The sequence below is a fragment of the Sinocyclocheilus rhinocerous genome, unplaced genomic scaffold (assembly GCF_001515625.1).
Source record: "Sinocyclocheilus rhinocerous isolate Xijiao unplaced genomic scaffold, SAMN03320098_v1.1 scaffold986, whole genome shotgun sequence".
NCBI classification, from domain to species: Eukaryota; Metazoa; Chordata; class Actinopteri; order Cypriniformes; family Cyprinidae; genus Sinocyclocheilus; species Sinocyclocheilus rhinocerous.
In genome coordinates this window covers 235114-255113 of record NW_015645515.1, presented here as the reverse complement: position 1 = coordinate 255113, position 20000 = coordinate 235114, and the positions used below count along the sequence as shown (strand labels likewise).

General features: G+C 40.4%; 1 protein-coding gene and 1 pseudogene across 2 annotated transcripts in view; both read left to right on the top strand.

The window, feature by feature from the left end:
• Positions 1–9195, top strand: part of si:ch73-236j9.2 (solute carrier family 35 member E2) — an 11035-nt gene extending 1840 nt beyond the window's left edge. For both annotated transcript variants that reach the window (XM_016509617.1, XM_016509618.1), the window contains 8 exons: positions 1–91; positions 700–835; positions 1836–1963; positions 3531–3651; positions 3729–3782; positions 4020–4092; positions 5952–6097; positions 7927–9195. The exon at positions 1–91 is cut by the window's left edge. In XM_016509617.1, the coding sequence (XP_016365103.1) occupies positions 1–91; positions 700–835; positions 1836–1963; positions 3531–3651; positions 3729–3782; positions 4020–4092; positions 5952–6097; positions 7927–8161 (984 nt within the window). In that variant the 3' untranslated portion in view covers positions 8162–9195. The remainder of the gene's footprint in view (positions 92–699; positions 836–1835; positions 1964–3530; positions 3652–3728; positions 3783–4019; positions 4093–5951; positions 6098–7926) is intronic.
• Positions 9196–9592: 397 nt separating this feature from the next.
• The window catches only part of LOC107706044 (cyclin-dependent kinase 11B-like), a 15625-nt pseudogene continuing 5217 nt past the window's right edge, over positions 9593–20000 (top strand).

Genomic DNA, 20000 nt, shown 5'->3' with positions numbered 1-20000 from the left:
TACCTGGTGCTCTGGTACTTCTTCAGCTTCTGCACGCTCTTCCTCAACAAGTACATACTGTCTCTGCTGGAGGGAGAGCCCAGCATGCTGGGTGCGTTTCCACGTCTTACGCAACAATCGATGTTTGGTAACACTGATTCTCAAACAAGATTAGTGCAATAAACCACAGTCTTTGCAAACAAAGTCGTGCAAGTGCATTCGGCTTCTGCGTGAGATGTGACATAATATATTTTAGTGAGATTAACCCGTTTATTAGCCTGTGCCTGAAAACACTTTGTGCTTTAAAGGAATAGTTCACCCAAAAATGACAATCTGCTGAAATGTGCTCACCCTCAGATCATCTAAGATCAGGATGAGTTTGTCTCTTCATCAGGTTTGTAGAAATGCAGCATTGCATCAGTGTCTCAGCAATGGATGCTCTGCAGTGAATGGGTGCCGTCAGAATGAGAGTCCAAACAGCTGATAAAAACATCACAATAATCCACAAGTAATCCACAGCACTCCAGTCCATCAGTTAACATCTGGAGAAGACCGAAGCTGAAACAAATCCAGCATTAAGACTACATTTCTACAAACCTGATGAAGAAACAAACTCATCCTGATCTTAGATGATCTGAGGGTGAGCACATTTCAGCAGATTGTCATTTTGGGTGAACTATTCCTTTAAATGTACATTTTTGTTTGCAAATATTCTTTCAGGAGCTGTTCAGATGCTCTCCACGACTGTCATCGGCTGTGTTAAGACGTTCGTGCCTTGTCCCCTGCATCATCATAAATCCCGCACCGAATACCCCCCTAACTTCCTCATGATCATGCTGTTTGTGGGACTGATGAGGTGTGTTTGCGCTCACAATCCTTCATTTGTTATTCCTGTGTAATATAGTTTGATACGAGACGCACACAACTTTATTGATGCAGTTTAGTGGGATAGAAGTGATGTGATGTTGCATGTTTGCTTTAATAACATGAAAATGTTTAATTGTATTAAAAAAACACGTGTAGGGAACATTTCACCTCAAAAGCAGCAGAAAGAGATTGGTTTTATTCTGTGAGGAAAAGGAGGCCTGTTGTTAGGACATCAATGTTTTATTTGCATTGCAACATTATTTCCATTCCCCTCTTCTTTCTGCAAAAATACAAAAGTCTTAGTCTCCTTTACGGTAATACAGTAATGGAAATCACGCTTTTAGGACTCGATACTTTTTTACTAGCGTAATCAGCATATATGTGTCCCTGGAGCACAAAAGCAGTGTTAAGTCGCTGGGGTATATTTGTAGCAATAGCCAACAATACATTGTATGGGTCAAAATTATAGATTTTTCTTTTATGCCAAAAATCATTAGGATATTAAGTAAAGATCATGTTCCATGAAGATATTTTGTAAATTTCCTACCGTAAATATATCAAAACTTAATTTTTGGTTATTAATATGCATTGCTAAGAACTTCATTTGAACAACTTTAAAGATGATTTTCTCAATATTTAGATTTTTTAGCACCCTCAGATTCCAGATTTTCAAATAGTTGTATCTCAGCCAAATATTGTCCTATCCTAACAAACCATACATCAATGGAAAGCTTATTTATTCAGCTTTCAGAGGATGTGTTGGAAAAATTGACACTGAGACTGGTTTTGTGCTCCAGGGTCACATATCATATTGAGGGTGAATGTGCTTCTTGTTTCTGGAGTGAAATGTGAGATTCACACAAGAGTGGTGAAGTTAGGGAAAAACACCTGATTGTTCTTCAGACCTGCTGTCACTTGATAAAGAAGACTCTGGAACGTGTTTTACTGGCACGGCGAGCTTATTTGTCTTCTTCTGTGTGTGCTGTCAGGTTCACGACGGTGGTGCTGGGTTTGGTTAGTCTGAAGAATGTGGCCGTGTCATTCGCTGAGACGGTGAAGAGCTCGGCGCCCATCTTCACTGTTATAATGTCCCGCCTCATACTGGGAGAATACACAGGTGCCGCGCTCCTCACACCACACTCTGTCAGGGATGAGCTCAAACACATGCGACCGAATGATCAGGCTTAAAACTAATGACGGAGCGGCTGGAAAACATTACCACTGCAAGAGAGTCATACACTTCCAGTCAAAAGTTTAACCCCTTAGCATTCCTGTAAACTTGTATTTATTTATTTATTTTTTCAGGATTCACAGATGAATAGAAAGTTGAAAAGAACAGCATTTATTTGAAATAGAAATCTTTTGTAATATTATCTTTACTGTCGCTTTTGTGACTGCTTCCACAAAAATATTGTGCAGCACGACTGTTTTCAACATTGATAATAATCAGAAATGTTTCTTGAGCAGCAAATCAGCATATTAGAATGATTTCTGAAGATCATGTGACACTGAAGACTGCAGTAATGATGCTGAAAATACAGCTGCGCATCACAGAAATACATTACAGTTTAACAGATATTCACAAAGAAAACAGCTATTTTAAATTGTAATAATATTTCACAATTTTTACTACATTTTTAATCAAACAAATGCAGCCTTGCTGAGCAGAAACAGTATCTTTCATTCAATAACTCTTAAAAAATGGTAGGTTTTGCAAACCTTCTAGAGAGCAGAATATCATAGACACTTGTTAGGGTTGTGTTCTTTTGGCTCCTGCCAGTAAATAACCGCCTAGCAACCAGGGCTGTGCGATATGGCCAAACAATCATATCTCAGTATTTGTTAAGCTTTCTATCTGGATAAAAAAAAAAAATCACATCCTGACCAATGTTGGGGTTTTAAAACAAATAAAGTGAAGGTAACCACGTAGGCTGTGCTATATATTATGTGCAAAAAAAGGGTTAAAATCACATTATAGCATTGTAACATTACAATCTAAAAACAAAAATAATGCTTTTTAAAGCAGAAGTTAAATTAACTAAACTAAAAATGAAAAAATAAATAAAAACAAAAGCACAGACTGTTTTGATTACAGTCACTTTATAGTTAGTGCGGTCAGAAAAATACACAAACCTGTAGGTTTAAACTTCAACATATGGCACATTCATTGTCCAACAACAAATATTTTATGTAAATATTAAAATGTATATTTTAGTCAGAATTAAACTTTCCCGTAAGAGCGGCGTGGGCATTTGTAAATGTAATGTGCGAGGCTTCCGGTGTCATTCGCTTCCAGCTCTTTTTAGCTGTACAAAACCGCTCCCTTTGCTGCTTGATATTGCAAACTTTTTAGTTTTTTTTTTTTTCATGTATTATCTTAGTTATGAACACACTGGTTTGTAGTGCAGACAGTTTTACCGTTTACTGCACTTTGAACTTCTTCTCGTTATTTCCTACAGCGGCTAATAAACCGGAAGTCTCGCACACTCACAGAAAGCGGCTTACTTCCGCGATTGAAAAATAAGGTGGATACGTGTTAACTATGTCTCACGAGTGACTTTAAAGCCCTTAATGTAAGCATGTCTCATGTTTAGGACAAACTGGATTACGCACTCTCCCCGCAGCAGCTCAGTCTGTGTTCAGAACGATATAGTGGTGTAGTATTACGTGTGTGTGTGTTGCAGGGTTCTGGGTGAATCTGTCTCTGGTTCCTGTGATGGCGGGTCTGGCTCTCTGCACTGCCACCGAGGTCAGCTTCAACATGCTGGGCTTCTCCGCCGCTCTCTCCACCAACATCATGGACTGGTGCTGCTCTCATACATCTCCATCACACACACACTTCACCCTGAGCTCCAGTCTAATGCACAGTTTTTCTGTCTTAGTTTACAGAATGTGTTTTCCAAGAAACTGTTGAGTGGGGACAAGTACAAGTTAAGGTGAGAGCCGCTGATCTGTGCACACATGCAGCATTCGGACTTCTACACTGCAGGGTCATTGAGACATAAGGGTGATAATCACACTGGAAACATAATGCCAGTATTCTTCATTTTTAACTCTGGCCTTCAGGAACTGAGCTCCGCACTCAAGTGAACATAAGCGAGTGTTTTTGTTTTGTAAGGAGTTATAAAGCAGGCATGACTGTCACAGTGTCTGTGTTTTTTCCTCCTGTCTAGTCCTCCAGAGCTTCAGTTTTACACCAGCGCTGCTGCTGTCATCATGCTCATACCTGCCTGGATCTTCCTGATGGTCAGTCTGTGAAAAAACACACTCTCACCAACCTCAGTTAATGCTTTCGTAAAACAGCGACTACATCTTAAATATATTAAGAACAACCATTAACGGGATAGTTCACCCAAAAATGAAAATTAGCCCATAATTTACTCACCCTCAAGGCATCTTAGGAGTGTATGACTTTCTTCTTTCAGATGAATCCAATCGGAGTTTATTAAAAAATGTCTTGGCTCTTCCAAGCTTTATAATGGGAGTGGGCAGGTGTTATTTTTCAATAGTCCAAAAGAAGTCCAATAAAGCGCATCTATCCATCATAAAAAGTGCCTCACACGGCTCCGGGGGTGAATAAAGGCCACCTGAAGCAAATCAATGCGTTTGTGTAAGAAAAATACCCATATTCAACTCTCTACGCACACCTTGGCAATAGAATCGCCATTGGCTAGTACATTTTTTAGTTTACTTGCCAGACTGATATACTATTTTTATATATACAAAAAACACAGCTTTTTAAATATCTGAAAGTACACTCTTCACATCAGTCAGTCAGGCATTATAATGTGATATTATGATAATCAAGCATTATTTAATGATAGAACTTTAGTGATTAGAACAAGAACTTGGTAACCATGTATGAAAGCATATTTGTCATTTTAACTGAACCTGGGACTGGTGGTGATGCTTAAAGTACACATGAAATCAAAATTGACTATTTATTTTGTTAGCGCACACTGCTATTTTTGTGGCGAAAAATTCATCCGTGCAAGTCAATCCACAAAAAAAAAAAATGGTTTGCCTGTAATCTTTCATCCAAATCTGAAAATGCACCTCGCCTCTGAAATGACGGACCTTCTCTGATGACGGCTTGGGCTTGAGCATAACATCCTTAGACACGCCCCTCCAACTCTCAGTGTTGTTCTGAATGAAACGCCTACTTTATCCAATCAGTTCGCAGTAGATAAAAACAAGCCACGCCCTCTGTTTTTCTCATTCAATATTCCGTTTCTCTCAGAAGTACGTCACAATACGGAAGTAAAGTCGGTCGCAACTTCCGGTTCACGCGGACTTTAAGATATTGTTGGTCATTTAGGGTCAGAGAAAAACTAACAATAATACTGATAAGATAATAATAATAATAATACGAATTCTACTACTAATAAATTATAAAACACACTAAGGATTAATGAGCTGCTGGGTTCATGAATATCAATCACGTTGTAACAGGAAAATACAACAAAGAATATTGTTTATTTGTAGCGCGTCAGTTCTGCATGGTGTGTGAGACTCTCGCACTCTCTCTCTTTGTGTGTGTGTGAGAAACAGCGCTATCAGCAGAGCAGCTAGTGTTTACAGTGCGTCAAATACAGGTGCGCTCCATTGAGATGAGCAGCACAGATCGCTTGACGGAGAGCGAAACTCTGAAGTGCTCAGTGTGGAAATATATCTGTGCTAAACTTACCCTCCAACTCACACACTGGCCAGTAAAATCTGAGAATGTATTAGTCAATGGCTAACGATAGACGTCATTTAGTCGCCCAGAGTAAGATTTAGTCGCATATGCCAGTGGTTCCAGCAGATTCCAGCACTTTTTATGATGGATAGGTGCACTTTATTTTGCTTGAAATACTCGACACCCATTCACTCCCATTATAAAGCTGGGAAGAGCCAGGACATTTTTTAACACAACTCCGATTGTATTCGTCTGCAAGAAGAAAGTCATACACACCTAGGATGCCTTGAGGGTGAGTGAATCATGGGCTAATTTTCATTTTTGGGTGAACTATCCCTTTAAGCAGTTTAAAGTAACCTTGTGCTGTTGATATCAGTTGAATGCAGTCGTAGCTCTGTGTGAAGCTGATGTTGTCTCTGTCCCACAGGACCTGCCGCTGATGGGGAAGGGTGATCGCTCCTTCAGACTGTCTCAGGACATCGTGCTGCTGCTGCTGTTTGACGGCGTGCTCTTCCACTTACAGAGCGTCACGGCGTACGCTCTCATGGGCCGCATCTCCCCCGTCACCTTCAGGTGCGAGCTTCGTCCAGTGCTGCGTTACCTAATCAGAGCTGCCAAAACATGCTGCCTCTTTAGAGCTGAAATATGACCGGGGCATATTCTTTGTAATGTGAACCCTTCTAGATGAATATCAGGGTTTCTGAGGGTCTTAAAAAGTCCTAACTCACCCTTACACAAATCAGGGGCTTTAGAAGTCTTAAATGGCATTAAATGTTGATATTTTTGTGTCGTTTTTCAGTACAAATATCTAAACATCTTTAAATCGAGATACGTTTACTTGAGATGCACAATGAAGGTACGAAGTCTTGTTTTCTAAGAAATGGAACAAAATGAAGTGAGTTTATGTTTAAAATAAGAACAAATATCTGTCCAAGGAGTGTGAAATCTTGTACCACTTTAGATTAGGGAACACTGTTCACTATTAACTAGTTGCCTATAAGCGTGCATATTACTAGCATACTGGCTTTTATTAGTACTTATAAAGCACATATTAATGCCTTATTCTGCATGAGCATATTTTAGATCCATACCTGAACTGAACAACTACCTTACTAACTATTAATAAGCAGTTTATTGAGGCAAAACTCTGTTAATAGTGAATGTGTTACCAAAACAGTTTCCCTTTGAATTCAGTAGATTTTTCTGAGCCCATTGTTCTAGTTTTAATCACAAACTCACTTTATTTTGATCAGTTCCTCATGAAACAAGACTTCTTATCTGATGTTACGAGTTGAGACTCTTTAGAAGGTTGCACTGGAACACAAGACGGAGTTCCTGAGAAAGAGCAGCACTTCTCTGCAGTGTGACCAGAAGTACAGTAAAAGAGATTTCTGTGTTCTAGTGGTTTGGAGCGGAGATGTTCGAGCCGTAAGCCATGTTTTGTAAAAAGTACTAAGAAGCAGTGTTGGGGGTAACGCATTACAAGTAACGTGAGCTACGTAATCAGATTACTTTTGTCAAGTAACTAGTAAAGTAACGTATTACTTTTTTAATTTACAAGAAAATATCTGAGTTACTTTTTCAAAAAAGTAATGCATGTTACTTTGTTTTCCCATTTATTGACTGACAGCTCTCCTGTCCCCATATTGGGAGAAATCAGAAGTACAGAGGCGTTGTGTGCGCTGTGTGAACATGATGTTACTGTAGTTCTAGACTAAATGTGAATGTGCATTAATTCATCCCACTCACAAAAAACAGATTTAGCATTCATCAAAATGAATTAAAACAGTGAAATGCAAACTCAGAATATGACGCAAACCTGCAATAATTAAATATGTTAAATAACACAAATGTATCTAATCCCATTTTATTAACCAATATCTTTGCTGCTGACCTTTGATGATCCAGTTCAACCATACTAATAAGCAAAAATGACTTTAGAGAAACTAACAATTGTGCTTTGTTTTTTTATTGCTGAAGAGTGTTTCTTCTGCGTTCTACTGTACAGACGTGAATTTACTTTTCCTTCAGCCTGAGGTTTATTCATTAATCTTTTTGGTGTGAAAGGGCTTTTACATTTGCTATAAATAGAACTTCTTATATTAAAAACAATCAAGCCCTGCTCATATTTAAAAAGTAACGCAAAAGTAACGTAACGCATCCATAAAAAGTAACTAAGTACCGTAATGAGTTACTTTTTTAGGGAGTAACGCAACATTGCATTACTTTTAAAAGTCCCCAGCACTGCTAAGAAGTGATGGAGATCGGTTGGAAGTGGTGTTTTCAGACTTCAACAGCTCGTTCTCAGCTCCTTATCTTTTCTTTGATGGGTCATAAATCCTGCAGAAAGCCTGAATGCGAGTGCGTAGTGCTGTGCTGATGGTGTTTGTGTCCTCCGGCAGTGTGGCGAGCACGGTGAAGCACGCTCTGTCCATCTGGCTGAGCATCATCGTGTTCAGTAACCCCATCACGCTGGTGTCTGCCGTCGGGACCCTCATGGTGTTCCTGGGAGTCCTGCTCTACAACAAGGCCAAGCAGATGCAGAGAGACGCTCTGGTCCAGCACGCTCTGGAGCAGTCCGCAGAGTCCCAGCAGAAACCCACGCCCCAAGACGGAGACGGCACGCCTGCCAAATAACCTGTGCTCCTCTAAACTGAGCGAGAGCTAGAGATGGATGTGCTCCGGGTGGAAAGGACAGCTTTCTGCTGACAGCTCGTTGGTTTGGGAGTCAGGACTCACAGGGAATCATGCCTTATGTAGCTCATGGGACCCTATCATTCTGAAACCTTTGTGCGTTTAGTGAAAACTGAAAGAGACTCTTAAGAAATATTTAGGCAGGTAAAGCCCAAACAGTTATCACAATATTCTGTGCTATTTGAGGGCTACATGTAGACAACAAAAATATAGTGTGAGTGAGTCTCACCAGCAAACATCCAGCTCATATTTTACCCCAAAATAATAGTAAAAAAATTTATTGTTTTTAGGACCATATAATTTGCATTATTGATTCATTGAAAACAAGTGTTTTTTAAAAACTAAACAAAAACTAGGCTTTACGCGAGAGCACATTTTGAGGTGAACGATGACATTTAATAAGCAGGTGTGTTTTATGAAGCTGATCTCTTGATGGAATGGCTCCTGTGAAAGAGAGCGTGTGTTTTCTGTGCTCGCGTCGTGTATCGCTGCAGAAACAGACGGGTTTGTTTCACACTTTTCGTTTTATTACTCCGCACCCTCTCACTTATTTGGGATCTGGAACGCAGGAGATGATTTTGTGATGTACTTTTGCTCGATTATGTCCAGATCACCACATGACTTGAAGGTCACCTGTGTATTTTCTCTTCACTAGATATCTTGAAGCGGTTTTCTATGTGCTCTCTCTATAGTTTGTTTGACTTCTCTCTCTGTGAATGTGGGTTAAATGATACGACAGAAACAGATTTGTCAAATACTTGATGAAACTGCCGGCAGAATGTCTTTGCAAGGTAATGTTTAGCAAGAATCTCCGTATCTGCTATGGTGGGTTGTGTTTGTGGTATATTAAATGATGTATGTCAGTACAATAACCACTTATGGGAATTGTCTGTATAATTTGGTCTTTATTTGTGCATTGGAAACATTTTGATTTATATGAATTTTGCATTTGTTTATTAAATGTGTACAGTGCGAGATGTGTGTTGAATGTGTGCTGTCGGGTTTGACTGTATTTGGCTGAGCAGTGGTTTGTGTGGCTCGCCAGCGGCTAGATCTCTCTCTCTCTCGCTGAAAACCTAACATAACCCTGGCTATGTTAACTGCTGAGGGCCATCTGGTCCAAAAGAACTCAAAGAAATTATATAAGACTTCAACTGTAAATTATAATAATAACAACAATAACGATTATTAAATATGACAGAGGAGCAGAAACAGGCTCAAAAACCTAAGACTGGTGAAAGAATGCAACAATTTATTGCATTAGTTTTCCTAACAATACAACAAAAGGCAAAAGCCAAGAAAAACTTCTGTAAACTATATATAGTACGTAAATTGGTGTGCATTTTCAGCTCTCTGATGGATGTTAGAGAGCGGCAGAGCAGCGAAAACCTCTTGACCCGGATGTGATTAGGCGGAAAGAGGAAGTCAGTAGGTCTTCCGGTGATGTGAAAACGCGCCGAGTACATCACGGGTGAGTAAAAGACTGATTGTCAGTAATAGTTTGAGTTTATAAGCGCGCTACAGAGGGGTTCAGCAGGTGTTTATGCGTGTTTTGGAGCTGAACGTCATGTGACCGTAAGCGTGATGACGCAGTGAAACACTCAAAACAAACACTGAACCTTTCTTCAGCGAGGATAAGATGGCGGGCTGAACGCATGTGTTTTTACCGAGCTGCCTAGCTAATCTCCCAATTTAGTCTTGAAACTACACAAGTCTCACTTACGCCTACCTAAAATAGCATTTAAACACCGTATGTGTGTTTTGTGTTCTCAAAATGCGGAAATCTTCACAGCAAACTAGCGTCCCGAAGATTATCATCCCCCCGGCCCGTGGCTCGACCCCAGCTTCGGTCTCAGACGACTCAGAAATGGAGGTACAGTCCGCTCAAACAGATAAACGCCGTGACTCGTCACATTTCACCCCTACTAAATCAAACGCCTTGAAAAAATTAAGGCCTCACGACGAGGATATCACTAATGCAACTCTTCTGCATGCCATAACTTCACTGACGGCTCGCTTTGACTCACAAGATGAAAAACTAGAAGAAATGGCGAACCAAATGCGAAGGAACAGTGTCATGATCGCAGAGATTTCCAAGGCTGTCGAAACAGACAGACACACACAGACACACACACACACACATACACAAACAGACAGACACACACAAACAGAATCACATTCATTATCACGGTAAGTTAACGTTATGCGTCCAAAAACACTAGTTTGTGTTTGTAAAGAGCTGATCCTGATCACTTCTGTGAAGCAGTGGGTGAGACTGGGCAGCAGCAGCAGTGTGACATGACTCTGTAAGAGTGTCTGCTCCTGTGTTTTGCAGTGGGAGGTGATTTGGAGCTGATGGGGGACGAAAAGGAAACCTGGAAAGTTAAGACATTAGACGAGATCTTACAAGAGAAGAAACGCAGACGAGAGCTGGAAGAGAAGAGTGACCCTAAACGCTCAAAGAACGTGAGTTCATGATCATCAGCTGGAGAAATATAAACCGTGGCGTTCATCTACATGCAGCAGGCTTGGTTTGATCCAGTAGCCCTCCTGTCCTGTTCAAACACTGGCTGCTACTTCTGTGTTTGGGCTCAGTTTGACCCATATATTTACTTCTTAATATTTTTTTTCATGAATGCTTGTAGTGAATATTTGCACACTGGGGCACAAACACATACAAATAATTATAAATAGCATCTAAATAACGTTAATTGCACTTAATTTAAGTAGTATTTATTGATATCGCATTGTCCAAAACACAACAGGACAATATAATCCGATTATGAGCATGCAAACAAAATATTTGAAGTTTATCGTGAAATATTTTATGAGAACAGCACGCCTTATTATGTTACATACATTATCCCTGACTGTTTCATCTAAATGTGTTATTGAGAGAGTAGTGAGACGGATTACATAATTCACAATGCTCCATGAGAGTGAATGATTGCTAATGTCCTAAATGCTCTTTTTCTCTGTCGAATGTTTTGTTTCTGGCAGACGGATGATCGGGAATCCAAACGGGACACTCCGGAGGAAGGAGAGCTACGAGACCACAGGATGGAAATAACAATAAGGAATTCACCCTACACACGGGAAGACTCGACTGAGGACAGGTTTGTGAGAGGTTTAGTGCTAGTGCGGTATGGGACTGTTAACAACGGCTCATGAATCTCATTGCTGTGTGAGAGGACGAGTTCTGTGTGTGTTTGATCGGCTCGTACTCAATGTGTTTCTGCAGAGGAGAGGAGGACGAGTCCCTGGCCATCAAACCCCCGCAGCAGATGACACGAAAAGACAAATCCTACCACAGAAAAGAGGAGAAGAGGAAGGACAAGAGGAGGCGCAGGAGCCTTTCTGCAGAAGGAGGTCTGCACCTTACCCAGACAAACCTGCCCACTAGATAACATTATGTTAGTGACAAAACTGCAGAATTTCGGCAGCAATGTAAAATACATCCCAGAAAATCAAACGTTTGCGAAAAAAATGGATGCCAATATCAATAAATCTAGTATTTTCAGCACTGGCTACTGACTGAATTTTATTTATTTATTTATTTATTTCATTTAAAGATTTTCATTCATGAACTGTTTATGAATTAAACTTTGGTTAATCTGCTTGACCCATAGAGCTTGGGTTTGTGTCAGACTACAAAAACCTGCAGCAGCCAAAAAATAAAATAAAATCACTAATCATGATCAAGAGCTATTCAAAATCTCAGGTGGAAAGAGACCTTCAGTTCATTTCACTTCAATTATCACTAGAAATGGCTCGGCTAATTCTTGTCTGTGTTGTGTTTATAGCAGGGAAACACATGCGCACAAAAGACAAAGAGAAGGAGCGAGAAGATGAGAGAAGGAAGAGACAGTGGCAGGAGGACAACAACTCACGACGAGATTACGAACGTCAGAAACGGAGAGATCAAGCACTCACTCACTCACTCACTCACTCACTCACTCACTCACTCACTCACTCACTCACTCACTCACTCACTCACTCACTCACACACTCACTCACTCACTCACTCACTCACTCACTCACACACACTCACACACAGACTCTCTCTCACACACACACACACACACTGCATTTATTTGATCAAACATAAAGTAAAAACACTGATACTGTGAAAAATCATTATTATTATTATCAGTGTTAAAAACAGTTTTTCCTGCTTTATATTTTTGCGAAAGCCATGCATTACCATTAAAAAGTTTGGGATAAATAAGGGAAACGTTAAATTAGTACCTTTATTCAGCCAGGATGAATTAAATTGATCAATAATGCCAGTAAAGATATTTATGATTTTAGAGAAGATTTATATTTTGAATAAATTCTGTTCTTATGAACTTTCTATTCATCTGTGAATCCTGAAAAATAAAATGTATCACGGTTTCCACAAAAATATTGGGCAGCACAACTGTTTTCAACATTGATAATAATCAGAAATGTTTCTTGAGCAGCAAATCAGCATATTAGAATGATTTCTGAAGATCATGTGACACTGAAGACTGGAGTAATGATGCTGAAAATACAGCTGCGCATCACAGAAATAAATTACAGTTTAACAGATATTCACATAGAACACAGTTATTTTAAATCATAATAATATTTCTCAATATTGCTATTTTTACTATATTTTTAATCAAATAAATGCAGCCTTGGTGAGCAGAAGAGACTTATCTTCTGCTAAAAAACACTTCCAAACTTTTGAATGGTTGTGTGTTTATTTATGGTATGCATAATTTCATATGATGCAAGGTGTGTTGGTTGTCGTCTGTTGAGGGAAGTTGTTGTCATCAACCTGTTAAGTGTCAGAAAGCTTGTTTAGCTGATTTGTCAGTGAGCGGCGCTGTGATGCGTCTGGTCTCATGCACATGTGACGCTCTCTGGTCTTTAGCCTGATGACTCCCGTGTGTGTCCATGTGAATCCGCAGGGATCGTCTGGAGCAGCAGGAGCGCCAGCGGGAAAGAGAGCGCAAACTCCGTGAGCAGCAGCAGAAAGAGCAGAGAGAGCAGCGCGAGCTGAAGGAGAGAGAGAGGAGAGCGGAGGAGCGCCGCAAAGAGAGAGACACCCGCAGGGACGGTGTGTCCACACACTCACACACTCACAGCAGCTGTATTAGGAACGCAAAACAGAAAGCCCCACTGTCATACTAAACTGTGCACTTCACTTAGATTTCCCAGCATGTGCTTGTGAACACAGGAGAAACACACTCACATTCAGTGGCAGCTGCTCTGAGAGTCACTTCACCAACTATCTTCAGACACAAACAAGATCTTAACTGCAACCCGCCAAAGTAAACGCTCAGTTTAACTTATAAAGGATATGTATTTGCCAAAAAATAAAAGGAATTAATTCTTGTTTAATTAAAATTGTTAATGCCTTCATTTGAGGACCACTGTTTTTGAATTAATTTTGTCATAAATCCATAAAAATTCAAACAGACAACACTATGTTTATGAAAAAATAAAACTTTTCATGGGGCCCTATTATTGTTAACATTTTAATAAATTATTAAATTGGGAAAAGTTTTATGAATTCCATTAGATATCATTTTTGACCTCGTTGATGAACATTTAATTAAACTTAAAAATGGAATCCAGAACAATTAAAATGAAAAACATGGAATTTGGGGAAACATTCATAGGACCCTAAATTGAACACAGGTTTCTTGTGTTTTTTCAGATGAGTTTCAGGATCCGCAGTGCGGTATATTCTCCTCTGTTTTCAGACTCATGTCAGATATAGCCACTGAATGCCATGTGTTTGCGTGTTGAAGTTGGTGGTTGTTGGGCAGAATTAGCTGCCGACCGGACCGGACATAAGGCTACAGTGGACTAACGGAAGGCTGACTGTGTTTCAGGGCCTGGGTCTCATCACAGAGGGGCTCCTGGAGAGGAGTACGCAGATAAGAGCCGCTCACGGCACCGCAGCCGCAGCCCGGTCCGTCAGCAGAGAGAGACCAAAGCAGAGAGTAGCGAACAGCGGCGAGCAGGTTACGCTCCTCCTCCAGATAATACATCACTAGTACACTTCACGTCAAATACATCTGCCTGACTTCCAGTGGACGGTCATCAGCTCGTCTGTCTGCCTTCAGTAAATGTCCTGAAGAAAAATTCTGCATGTCACATCAAGTCGCATTTATTTGAAGGGCACATTGACAGAACATTAATGTTTCTAATGTTTCCATAATTGATTCTGCATCTTTCCTGCTCATCTCTGTGAAGCTGCTTTGACACAGTGTATTGTATGAAGCGCTGCAGAAGTAAAGTTTGACTCTGCTGTCTTGCTGTTTTTATTTGCAGTGCGGGAGGGGAAGATGGAGGAAAAAAATCCCCTGTCTGATCTGCAGGACATCAGTGACAGTGAGAGGAAGACCAGCACACCGGAGTCATCGATGGGTACACCTCTCTCTCGCTCTCTCTCTCTCTTGTCTGTGTGTGTGTGTGTGTGTGAGAGAAAGAGAGATGCAGGTTGACTGTGTATTTGTTTTGTCAGGCTCTGGGACTGAGGATGAGGAAGGTGAGGAGAATGCTGAAGAAGAGTCCAGCAGTCAGAGTGAGGCAGAGGAAGAGGGCGAGTCAGGATCAGACTCTGAGGGGTCCGAACACAGCGAAGGTTAGTAAACACACACGCGCCCTCAGAGAGATCAACACCATCCTGAAGGCCCAGCACCCCAACATCGTCACTGTCCGGGTCAGAACACACTCTAGCGTTCACTGAGTAAAGAATAGCTCTCATTTAGATCAGGGTTTCTGCAGGGCTAAAAAGTCTTCATTCATCCGTTCATAATGCAAGGCCTTAAAAAGAGCAGAAAGTCTTGAATTCATGCAGTCGTGGCATTAATAAATGTTGCGTGCATTGCAATCACATTTCCAATACAAATATATACATGCACGTGATGCATTTTCAAAAACTGAACAAAATGAAGTTAGTTAATGCTTAACATGAGAACAAATATCTGTAAGCGGGGTATAATGGATACGCCCATTGGCAGACACAGTATTTGCTTTTGTTTTAATCATGAACGCACATCATTTCAATCAGTTTCTCTCCGTTTACTTCTCAGGTGTATCTTGATTTAAGAGTCTGGAGATATTTGCACTGAAAAACATGACAAAAATAGGGGGGGTGGGTTTAAGTAATGGAGATCTGTTAAAGTTTTGTTTTCAAACTTTGAAGCATTTCTAATGCAAGACATTTACATTTAGAGACCGTATCGACTTGTGTTCCCTTTAGTTTATTCAATACATGGTCCTAAAGTCTTACATTTATCTGCAGAAACCCTGACGATAGGCATTTCACTTTATTGAATGGATCTAATTATTTAATAGATTATACATTCTTAACACCTCCTTTGAAATGAACACTAATCATTTTAATTAGATGGTGATAATGCCTTTATGAGCCAGTTAAAATACTATTAATGAACTGGGTTTTTAATGGTGGTTGTCCTTGAAAAGCTCAAGCGTGTTTCGGGTGTGACTGAATCTCTCCTGCATGTGCTTTCTGGCTGTTTTAGGAGATCGTCGTGGGCAGTAATATGGATAAAATCTACATAGTGATGAATTACGTGGAGCATGATCTGAAGAGTCTGATGGAGACCATGAAACAGCCCTTTCTGCCCGGTATGACCCTGAAGCATGCGGAATAATTCATCATGTTCACTGACATCTTTGCCATAATGAGGCGGTTCTCTTCTGTTTCCTGCGCAGGCGAGGTCAAAACGCTGATGATCCAGCTGCTGAGAGGTGTCCGTCATCTCCATGACAACTGGATCCTTCACCGTGACCTGAAGACCTCCAACCTGCTGCTGAGCCACAAAGGCATTCTAAAGGTCAGTCGAGTTCACACTGTGTTATAGCTATCGCCGTGTTAGTAGTGTTCTTTAATAATGATGCAGGATATTAACTAGGATGTGAATGTGCTCTGTAGATCGGAGACTTTGGTTTGGCTCGAGAGTACGGCTCCCCGCTCAAGCCCTACACTCCTGTGGTGGTCACACTGTGGTACCGCTCACCTGATCTGCTGCTGGGGGCAAAGGTCAGTGGACGACATCAGTGACATCGACCCAGATATTGGTTCCCGCCATTTTTTGTTTGTTCTGATTTTTTAACAAAACTAAGCCTTTAAGACGGACCATGAGCTCAGAGATTAAGTTCTAAATGATGCTTCTGTAGAGTCTACAAAAAATACCACATTTGCTAACCAGAAGACAGATCTGTCCGTCAGAGAAGTTGCTATAATCATAGAATACAGCAGATGTGTAGTTTCTTCACAGTAAGTGTCAGATATATTGGTTCTTGTACTGAAACGTTTTGTTTTGAATGTTTGTAAATGATAGTTTTCATACTATGTGTGAAAGCTGATTTCACGTTATAAAGCTGGTGGACGTCACTGTTGCTCACTAGGCTGTCGATGGACTCAGATGTTTAGCCGTCTTGTTTGAGTCACGCTCGTGTTTCCTCCTCTCAGGAATACTCCACAGCTGTGGACATGTGGTCGGTCGGCTGTATATTTGGAGAACTGCTCACGCAGAAACCTTTATTCCCTGGCAAATCTGAGATTGATCAAATCAACAAAGTTTTTAAGGTATGCTTCATCACATCCTGAATGTCTCGAGTCAATAAAACCGATATTTTTCTGCTTTCTGATAAGCACTGTTATCAACTCATCAGGAAGAAGTGTCGATGTTGATCTGTAACTGCAGCTGCTGATAATCATATCCATGAACATTTAGGGTTTTTTTTTTAATGTTGGTTGAGCGGACGAGTCCTCAGTATGATGGGAATATTTCGAACACCTCCGATTAGTGGTCGACTGACTGGTTTTTCTTGGCTGATGACTGTATTTGGAGAGCTTTGTGGCCCATATATACAGTTTAATAATGGCAAATAAATGCTTGTTTTACAGCATTTACATATTCATTTACAGGTTTTCCCATGCAAACACAAAGTGCTGTATAGAATGCTGGATTTGGAAAAGTGCACCAGCTAAACTTACTATGTTGAATAGGGGCCTAGATACAGATAGATACTCAATACATGTCTGCTAATGTCAATGAAGACTGTGATATAGACCCAGCTTTTTGACCTGATTATGATGCATGAAACCACTCAAAAGCATACACTCCACTACTTTCACTGTTAGTATGTAGTAGAAGTATGCAGAGATTATGCAAAATGATTTTCTTTACTCACATGTGACAGATCAGATATCGTTGAATACATGTAAATACAAAAATCTGCACAAGATCTGATTTTTATTTGTTTATTTATTCTGGTCTGAGCCACTTCCCAATGTGGTTTTTTTAATCGGATACATATCCGATATCTGCATCTAAACACGTATAACAGTATCCCATTGGGATTCCAACCAATCACAAGCTGAGGGCGACATGTTTGCCCACAAAGATAACTTGACTTTATGTTGTATTACCAGTTTTCTGTATACACTTGCACTCTGAGGCAGAAACTTTGTATCTATCAGTAAGAGATTGCGCGCACACAGAAACATCCAGGAGCACAGAAAGCATTTTAGCTGGTGCTAAAAAAATAATAAATAAAATATCTTCACTACTAAAAGCTACATTAGGCTATATTTTTCAGCAAGATGATAATGTCACTGTTTTTGAAGTAATTAAACTGACAGCTTCACTATATAGAGAGGCTGCACAGACAGAAAATTCACAATCACAATCTCGCTCTCAAAACACATTCAAATAAATGAACTCTTACCACATTCATTTATTTCACTTCTGAATTCTAGATCTAACGAGCGATAGATAAAATAAGTGCTGTTGTTTTATCCGTTCAGTCAAATTTTGCACTGCAAACATTAATAACAGCTTTAACTTGTCCACGCTGCAAGTGATCATGATATAATCGGGGTAATCACAGCTGGTGTGCGTTACAGTCAAAGAATCGCCCAGCGGGTGTTGTTTTTTATATATGAGGTCGTCTGTGTCACTGAAAGAGATCACCAGTGAAATCACTCTAGTTTGGGTGGGGAATCATGTAAAGAACTGATGAAAACTCTGGTGGAGATGCTGTTTTCTTCTCTGCAAGGGCAAAAACGCATTGTATGGACTTCCAATAGTGACGCCGTAGTTTATTACAGATACAGAACAGTAATGCTGTTTACAGCTGCGCATGAAGCCTTGGGCGCTGAAACACAATCATGGTAAGAGGCGTTCCCAGCACACGCTCTAAGCGTTTGACTAATCACAACAGACTGACCAATCAGAGCAGAGTTTTTCAGAAAAGCAGGCTTTAAAGAGACAGGAACTAAATCAGAGCGTTTCAGGCTGAGGGTGAAAAGAGGTGCTGCAACAAAGTACAGTATGAGGAAAATCACGAGTTTAAATCAGATAAATGCATTGTAACAGAGGAGCGTAATATGGACGCTTTAAACGGTTAATGTACTGGAGGACCTGACATGACATCTTGTGTGTGTGTGCGTGCGTGTGTGTGTGGACTTGGGCTCTCCCAGTGAGAAGATCTGGCCGGGATACAGCGAGCTGCCTGCGGTGAAGAAGATGACTTTCACAGAATATCCCTACAATAACCTGCGCAAGCGCTTCGGAGCGCTGCTGTCTGACCAGGGCTTTGACCTCATGAACAAGTAAGAGCTCACACAGCCCACCGCATTCAACACACTGCTTCATTTGAATAATTCATTTTTATATTTACTAGAAATAAAGTTCAATTAACACGAAGCTGGAATTAGACCGTTATAATGTAAAATACTTTTGCTGGAATTCGATTTATTATGATGCAAAACATTTACTGATGAGTACATTTTTACAGATGCTTCCAAGACTGTCCCGAGTCATTTTGAACAGCTCATCTGTGTCAGCTAGCTGGCTAACATTATACTGGTCGTAAATCAGCTGAAAATCAAACCTTTGCCAGGTATGAAAAGGTTGAGTGGAGCGAATGCACACGTGACCGCACTGAAACTCATTATTATGCACGGACGGAAAGTGTCTGTGTTTTTGTTGCTGTTGTTTTGCTGAAGTGCTGCATCAGTGCAGAAGCAGCTGCTTCACGTTATGAAACACTGGAGTTAAAAACAAAAGACTCAGAAGAGCTCATTTAACGTTGGTTCTGGAAACCTCCTGAAGCATTTCTGGATATTTACAAACCTTGTCATTGAGCCTGTGCGTCATTAGCAGCAGTGTGATTGAACGTGAATCATTCATTTGGAAATAAACAGCCATCGATCTGAACGTTGCTATGAGATGTCTGTTGGATTTCAGTCGTTTCTGGCTTTCGGTTTATTTCTCAAGTTGAAATCTGTCAAGGGGTTCTTGTTTCCAAAGTTTAAGAGGCCCTGATGTAAAGGATGCTGATGCTCACAGATGGCCCTGAAAGGTCACGGCCCGCCTGAAAGCACCATCACAGCCTGGCTGCAAATACCACATTCATATGAGAGAGCAGCAGAGGAAAGGGGACACACACAGGAGACGAAAGAGGAAAGACATTTTAGACTCCATCGTGCGCTCATGTGTTGCTTCTTCACAGCAGCTTAAACGTGCCTCATCCAGGCCAATTTCTAATGTTGCACTGTTTTGAGAAGAGTTATATACGGTGGCCGAGAAGTGCAAAACAAATCACAATTCTGAAAACAAAATAACAAATTACAAACGCAAATGCAAGTCTAAAAAACAAAACAATTCAGAAAACACAACAACAATTCAGAAAACATTATAACAAGTCAGAAAACACAATGACAAGTCCGAAAACAAAATAACAAGTCAGAAAACACAAAGACAAA